At 47.6% G+C, this 8414-nt stretch overlaps 1 protein-coding gene across 1 annotated transcript; it reads left to right on the top strand.

The window, feature by feature from the left end:
- Positions 1–5115: 5115 nt before the first annotated feature.
- Positions 5116–7573, top strand: LOC138351737 (uncharacterized abhydrolase domain-containing protein DDB_G0269086-like). Its single transcript, XM_069303764.1, has 3 exons — positions 5116–5214; positions 6225–6909; positions 7206–7573. The coding sequence occupies exons 1-3, from the start codon at positions 5116–5118 to the stop codon at positions 7571–7573; spliced, it is 1152 nt and encodes a 383-aa protein (XP_069159865.1).
- The last annotated feature ends 841 nt before the right edge of the window (positions 7574–8414 follow it).

Here is an 8414-nt window from a genome sequence, read left to right as displayed (position 1 = left end):
TCCACCTGCTACACCCTCAACTGGCTACACTCTCAACCAGCTACACCCTCAACCCGCTACACCCTCAACCTGCTACACCCTCAACCTGCTACACCCTCACCCAATTACACTTACACCTGGCTACACACTCAACCACTTACACCCTCAACCTGTTACACCCTCAACCTGCTATACCCTCAACTGGCTACACCCTTAACCTGCTACACCCTCAACCTGCTACACCCTCAACCTGCTACACCCTCAACCTGCTACACCCTCACCCAATTACACTTACACCTGGCTACACACTCAACCACTTACACCCTCAACCTGTTACACCCTCAACCTGCTACATCCTCATGCGGCTACACCCTCAACCTGCTATACCCTCAGCCGGCTACTCTCTCAACCTGCTACACCCTCAACCTTGTACACCCTTAACCGGCTACACCCTCAACCTGTTACACCATCATTCAGCTACACCCTCAATCTGCTACACCCTCAAATGGATACACCCTCAACCTGCTACACCCTCAACAGGCTACACCCGCAAGCGGTTAAACCCTCAACCTGCTACACCTTCAAGCGACTACACCCTCAACCTGCTACACCCTCAGTCGGCTACACCCTCAACCTGCTACACCCTCAATCTGCTACACCCTCAACCGGCTACACCCTCAACCTGCTACACCCTTAACTGGCTACACCCTCAACCGGCTACACCCTCAACCTGCTACACCCTTAACCTGCTACACCCTCAACCTGCTACACCCTCAACCTGTTACACCCTCAACCTGCTACACCTTTAAGCGACTACACCCTCAACCGGCTATAGCCTCATCCGGCTACACTCTCAACCTGCTACATCCTTAAGCGACTACACCCTCAACCGGGTACACCCTCAACCTGCTAAACCCTCAGTCGGCTACATCCTCAGCCGGCTACACCCTCATCCGGCTACACCCTCATCCGGCTACACCCTCAACCTGCTACATCCTTAAGCGACTACACCCTCAACCGGCAACACCCTCAACCAGCTACACTCACACCCGGCTACACCCTTACCCAGATACACCCTCAAGCAGCTACACCCTCAACCTGTTACACCCTCAGCGGGCTACACCCTCAACCGGCTACACCCTCAACCTGCTACACCCTCAAGCGGCTACACAGCCTTAACCAGCTACACCCTCAACCTGCTACACCCTCAACCTGCTACACCCTCACCCAATTACACTTACACCTGGCTACACACTCAACCACTTACACCCTCAACCTGTTACACCCTCAACCTGCTACACCCTCAAGCGGCTACACCCTCAACCTGCTACACCCTCTAGCGGCTACACCCTTATTCTGCTACACCCTCAGCCGGCTACACTCTCAACCTGCTACACCCTGAACCTGCTATACCCTAACCTGCTACACCCTCAACCTGCCACACCCTCAACCTGTTACACCCTCTATCTGCTACATCCTCAAGCGACTACACCCTCAACCTGCTACACCCTCAGCCGGCTACACCCTTAACCTGCTACACCCTCAACCTGCTACACCCTCAACCTGCTACTCCCTCATTCAGCTACACCCTCAACCGGCTACACCTTCAATCTGTTGGGCAGGGCTTGAGTGTTATTTCTTATAGTTATAATTGATGTGAACACTTAATTTGAGGTCAGTGGAGGCGCTTCTTAATAAACAATATATACTCTCGTGATTTAGTTCAGTATGGGGTTCAAAGAAAAAAGAAAAAAAATTATTTCACAGAAAACGAATTTATCATACACTCATGTATTTGTCATATAATATGGAAATGCATTCATAATAGGTAACAATACATATAGCCAAATTTCTGTGAATCTTTTACCATGTTGGAATCTGTGGAAATGAATGAGCAAATGTGCTGGCTGCTGAAGGCGCTGAAGGAAACCACATTGGTTTCATTTTGGATACAAATGTCCATGGAGATTCAGAATGGAAACAATTATAGTAGAACATGCAGAGGAGTTTAAGAATCTGTGGTGAGTGTTGGACACAACCTTGACAACTATACTTCATCGAAGTTAAACATGTAAGAGTCATTAGAAATGTGTAGAATAATAAACACTACATTGTTTGAGTTAGGGAATATACCATTTGTTATATAGATACTGTTCTTAAAGATTCCCCCATTTTGCACCCGCAAGATAACCTAAGATTTTAAGGGTTAACGAATGTTAATCTTCTTGTTTGATAAACTGTGCACTTGAGACAGTTAATAAGAATACGCCAATATATAAGACAACAAAAAGTTTTCAGAATTTTTCACACCACTATCAAGCAACATTTAAAATTTATATAAATTATTTTAGGGAATACTACATAAATTTTATATTTAAACATGATATAAGTGTTTAGTGGAATGCATAAGAGTCAAATTGTGTTAAAAAGAGTGATTTTTAGAAAATTTGGATAACTTTTTTCTGATCATAGAATAATTAAATGTTTTTTTAAGGTTTCATACAACCATTAAATATCAGTCACAATTCATTAATGAATTTTACAAAAAACACCATAAATTTTATATATAAACATGTAAAAACTATTTGTAATACATTAGGAACAAAATAGTTCTAGAAAAAACATTTATTATAAAACCTTTGTGTTTGGATTTTTTAATTAAAAGTTTCTCAAATGCTCTCCTGCACCATTCTCAATGCAAGTAATTCCTACACCTATGGGGGAAGTTAGATGAAACTTTTCAACGCGTTTTGTGTTTGCTGGGCTTCCCCTACCTCCTCATCTCCCTTCTCTTACCCCTCCCCTCTTCCCCCTTCTCTTCCCCTTCCTCCTCATCCCCCCTTCTCTTACCCCTCCCCTCTTACCCCTCTTCTTCCCCTTCCTCCTCCTTCCCCTTTTTTACCCCTTCCCCTTCTCTTATTTCTCCCTTCTTTCCCTTCCTCTACTCTTACCCCTCCCCATCCTCTTCCCCTTTCTTTTACCCCTCCCCTCTTCTCCTTCCTCCTCATTCCCCTTCTCGTACCCCTCCTCGCTTCCCCTACCTCCTCATTCCCCTTCTCTTACTTCTCCCCTCTTCCCTCTCCATTACACCATGCTACTACATCAGGCTACTTCACCACGCAACTACACCACGTTACTACACCAGGCTGCTACACCACGCACACAACTACAAATGAAAAATGAATAAAAATGATGAACCAATCTCTATTATGATGTTTTTTCTTTTACTAAATGTAGATATATATTTTTTAATTTTTACATTTCCTATTTTATTCATATTTTAACGTTTTAACTTTAAAAACTTTATAATAGATGACACAAAGTTTCAAATTAGGGTACAAAAGGTGTTACAAAGTTTCAAATTAGGGTACGAAAGTTGTCACAAAGTTACAAATTAGGGTTAAGTACGTAGGCTTTGGTTACAAGTTTGGAAACGTATTTAAATCCACAAAAAATAACGTATCTAATGTGTCAAAACAAACGTTTCCAATCTTTCAAACACTTTACAGGGACGATGAGGAAACTTAAAATTGTTTCCTGGGCCCTGACTCCCTCCCACACGCTGACCCTCGCTCCCTCCATAACCCTCACCCACTCCCTGATCCTCACCCCACTCCCTGACCCCTCATCCACTCCCTGATCACCATCCACACCCTGACCCTCACCTACTCCCTGACCCTGACCTCTACCTAACTCCCACCCACTCTCTGACCTTCACCCACTCCCTGATTCTCACCAACTCCCTGATCCTCACTCACTCCCTGACCTAGACAAACTCCCTGACCTTCACCAATTCACTGACCCTCACCCACTCCCTGACCCTCACCCACTCCCTGACCCTCACCCACTCCCTGACCCTCACCCACTCCCTGACCCTCACCCACTCCCTGACCCTCACCCACTCCCTGACCCTCACCCACAACCTGACCCTCACCCACTCCCTGACCCTCACCCACTCCCTGACCCTCACGCACAACCTGACCCTCACCCATTCCCTATTCGTCACTCAATCTCTGACTACTACCCACTCCCTGACCCCCACCAATTCCTTTATCCATACCCACTCCCTGAACCCCACCCACTGACACTCACCCACTCCCTAACCCTCACCCACTCCCTGACCCCCACCCACTGTCACTCACCCACTCCCTGACCCTCACCCACTCCCTGACTCCCACCCACTCTCTGACCCTCACCCACTCCTTGACTCCCACCCACTTCCTCACTGTACATAAAACATACACGTGCACACAAACACTCACTCAGGCACACAAACAATAACATACACTCACACTCAGGTACACAAACAATAACATACACGTATACACAAACACATACACACACTCAGGCACACAAGCAATAACATACACAAACACACACACTCAGGCAAACAAACAATAACATACACAAACACACACACAGGCACACAAACAATAACATAAACACACACACACTCAGGCAAACAAACAATAACATATACATACAAACACACACACAAGCCAGGATGAACAAACAATGGTCTTCCTGGTTCAGGTGTTTGTTAAGGTCATTATCCCCGTCGTGCACTAATATAATCATCAAGTGATAACATTAACTTTATTATATTATACAAATGGTCCCTTAAAGGAGAAAGTTAACAATAGTTCCTACAGGAATATATTGTTAATGGCGGACAATACGGACAATATCCTCGCCCCAAGACGTCATCTGTGAAGACCAAACTTACCTGCCCAGAGATCATTGTCTCTGTCCATGGTGGAGAACTTCATTCCACTGAGGGTCTCGTGTAGTACAAGGACGTTCCCCATGGTACTCCTTCCCTGGTACTCGTCCACCAGCAGCTGGTACCTGGTCAATAGTAGGAGATGAGAGAAGTACAAGGCAACACATAGTTAGAGGTGCAGGTACCTGGACCATGGTATGAGATGAGAGAGGTTCCGGCAACACACAGTTACAGGTGCAGGTACCGTTTTGCATAGTAGGAGATGAGAGAGGTACCAGGCAACACACAGAGGTGCAGGTACTTGGTCCATAACAGGAAACAGAAAAGGGTACCAGATAGAGTAGTGATGGGAACTCACAGGTAAATGTCGCAGGCAGTCATTTGGAGATTCTATACAAAAATATACTCAAATAATGTCTTGGACCCAATTGGTGAACTGGGAAGAAAATATGTCGCAATTATTGCAACAGTTGCAACAAGCAGAACTACAAGCACCACAGTCAGCAGCACAGGTAGCAGCACTACAAGCACCACAGTCAGCAGCACAAGCAGTAGCATTACAAGCACCACAGTCAGCAGCACAAGCAGTAGCACTACAAGCACCACAGTCAGCAGCACAAGCAGCAGCACTACAAGCACCACAGTCAGCAGCACAAGCAGTAGCACTACAAGCACCACAGTCAGCAGCACAAGCAGCAACACTACAGGCACCACAGTTAGCAGCACAAGCAGCAGCACTACAAGCACCACAGTCAGCAGCACAAGCAGCAACACTACAGGCACCACAGTCAGCAGCACAAGCAGCAGCACTACAAGCACCACAGTCAGCAGCACAAGCAGCAACACTACAGGCACCACAGTCAGCAGCACAAGCAGCAGCACTACAAGCAGCAGAATTACAAGCACCACAGCCAGCAGCACAATCAACAGCACTACAAGCACCACAGTAATCAGCACAATCAACAGCACTACAAGCACCACAGTCAGCAGCACAGGTAGCAGCACTACAAGCACCACAGCCAGCAGCACAATCAACAGCACTACAAGCACCACAGTAATCAGCACAATCAACAGCACTACAAGCACCACAGTCAGCAGCACAATTAACAGCACTACAAGCACCACAGTCAGCAGCACAATCAACAGCACTACAAGCACCACAGTAATCAGCACAATCAACAGCACTACAAGCACCACAGCCAGCAGCACAATCAACAGCACTACAAGCACCACAGTAATCAGCACAATCAACAGCACTACAAGCACCACAGTCAGCAGCACAATCAACAGCACTACAAGCACCACAGTAATCAGCACAATCAACAGCACTACAAGCACCACAGTCAGCAGCACAAGCAGCTGCACTACAAAAATAACAGTCAGCAGCACAAGCAGCAGCACTACAAGCATCAAAGTAAGAGCTCTACAAGTACAATTGTCAGCAGCATAAGCAGGAACACTACAAGCACTACAGTCAGCAGAAAAAGCAGTAGCTCTTCAAGCACCACATTCAGGAGCATAGGCAGCAGTACTAGAAGCATCACAGTCAGCAGCACAAGCAGCACCACTACAAGCATCACAGTCAGCAGCACAGGCAGCAGTACTAGAAGCATCACAGTCAGCAGCACAAGCAGCAGCACTACAAGCATCACAAGCAGCACCACTACAAGCATCACAGTCAGCAGCACAGGCAGCAGTACTAGAAGCATCACAGTCAGCATCACAAGCAGCACCACTACAAGCATCACAGTCAGCAGCACAGGCAGCAGTACTAGAAGCATCACAGTCAGCAGCACAAGCAGCAGCATTACAAGCATCACAAGCAGCTGCACTTCAAGCACCACAGTCAGCAGCACAGGCAGCAGTACTAGAAGCATCACAGTCAGCAGCACAAGCAGCTGCACTACAAGCATCAGAGTCAACGGCACAAGCTGTAGCTCTTCAAGCACCACAGTCAGCAGCACAAGCAAAAGCACTACAAGCAGCTGGACAACAAGCATTAAAGTCAGCAGCACGAGCAGCAGCACTACAAGCATCAAAGTACAAGCTCTACAAGTACAATTGTCAGCAGCATAAGCAGGAACACTACAAGCATCACAGTCAGCAGCGCAAACAGCTGCACTACAAGCATCACAGTCAACGGCACAAGCAGCAGAACTACAAGCATCACAGTCAGCAGCACAAGCAGCAGCACTACAAGCACCACAGTCAGCAGCACAAGCAGCTGCACTACAAGCATCACAGTCAACGGCACAAGTAGCAGAACTACAAGCATCACAGTCAGCAGCACAAGCAGCAGCACTACAAGCACAATAGTCAGCAGCACAAGCAGCTGCACTAAACGCATCACAGTCAGCAGCGCAAACAGCTGCACTACAAGCATCACAGTCAGCGGCACAAGCAGCAAAACTACAAGCATCACAGTCAGCAGCACAAGCAGCTGCACTACAAGCCTCACAGTCAGCAGCATAAGCAGCAGCACTACAAGCACCACAATCAATAGCAGAAGCAGAAGCACTACAAGCACCACAGTCAGCAGCACAAGCAGTAGCAGTACAAGCACCACAGCAGCACAAGCAGCAGTACTTCAAGCACCACAGTCAGCAGCAAGAGCAGCAGCACTACAAGCATCACAGTCAGCAGCACAAGCAGCTGCATAACAAGCAACACAGTCAGCAGCCCAAGCAGCAGCACTACAAGCACCACTGTAAGCAGCACAGGCAGCACAACTGCAAGATTCTCAGTCAGCAGCACAAGCAGCAGCACTACAAGCAGAACAGTCAGCAGCACAAGGAGCTGCACTACAAGTACCACAGTCAGCAGCACAAGCAGCAGCACTACAAGTACCACAGTCAGCAGCACAAGCAGTAGCACTACAAGCACCACAGTCAGCAGCACAAGCAGCAGCACAACAAACACCACAGTCAGCAGCAGCGCAAGCAGCAGCACTTCAAGCACCACAGTCAGCAGCACAAGCAGCAGCACTACAAGCATCACAGTCAGCAGCATGAGCAGTAGCTCTTCAAGCCCCACTCTCAGCAGCACTACAAGGACTACAGTCAGCAGCACAACCAGCAGCACTACAAGCTCCAAAGTCAGCAGCACAAGCAGCAGTACTACAAGCATCAAAGTCAGCAACACAAGCAGTAGCTCTACAAGCACCACAGTCAGCAGCACAAGCAGAAGCACTCCAAGGACCACAGTCAGCAGCACAAGCAGCAGCACTACAAGCACCACAGTCAGCAGCACATGCAGCAGCATTACAAGCCCTACAGTCAGCAGCACAAGCAGGAGCAGTACAAGCACCACAGTCAGCATCACAAGCAGCAGCACTACAAGCACCACAGTCAGTAGCACAAGCAGCAGCACTACAAGCACCACAGTCAGCATCACAAGCAGCAGCACTACAAGCACCACAGTCAGCAGCACATGCAGCAGCATTACAAGCCCTACAGTCAGCAGCACAAGCAGGAGCAGTACAAGCACCACAGTCAGCATCACAAGCAGCAGCACTACAAGCACACCAGTCAGCAGCACAAGCGACAGCACTACAAGCATCACAGTCATCAAACATCACAGTACAAACAGTAGCACTACTTGCATTACACTCAACACAGAAACAACAAAAGCACTAACAACAGTAACAACAACAGCACCAGCAACGGAAACAACAGACACACCAGCAGCAGAAACAACAGCAACACCAGCAACA

Source organism: Procambarus clarkii, chromosome 50, assembly GCF_040958095.1.
Source record: "Procambarus clarkii isolate CNS0578487 chromosome 50, FALCON_Pclarkii_2.0, whole genome shotgun sequence".
Classification (NCBI taxonomy): Eukaryota; Metazoa; Arthropoda; class Malacostraca; order Decapoda; family Cambaridae; genus Procambarus; species Procambarus clarkii.
This window is presented reverse-complemented; position numbering and strand designations above follow the sequence as displayed.

Bases quoted from the DNA above. Each gene is read 5' to 3' on its own strand.
- LOC138351737 (XM_069303764.1), top strand. From the start codon at position 5,116: ATGTCTTGGACCCAATTGGTGAACTGGGAAGAAAATATGTCGCAATTA. The intron at 5,215-6,224 runs GTAGCAGCACTA...TCAGGAGCATAG, and splicing joins CACCACAGTCAGCAGCACAG to GCAGCAGTACTAGAAGCATC. The intron at 6,910-7,205 runs GTCAGCAGCACA...CACAATCAATAG, and splicing joins GCAGCACTACAAGCACCACA to CAGAAGCAGAAGCACTACAA.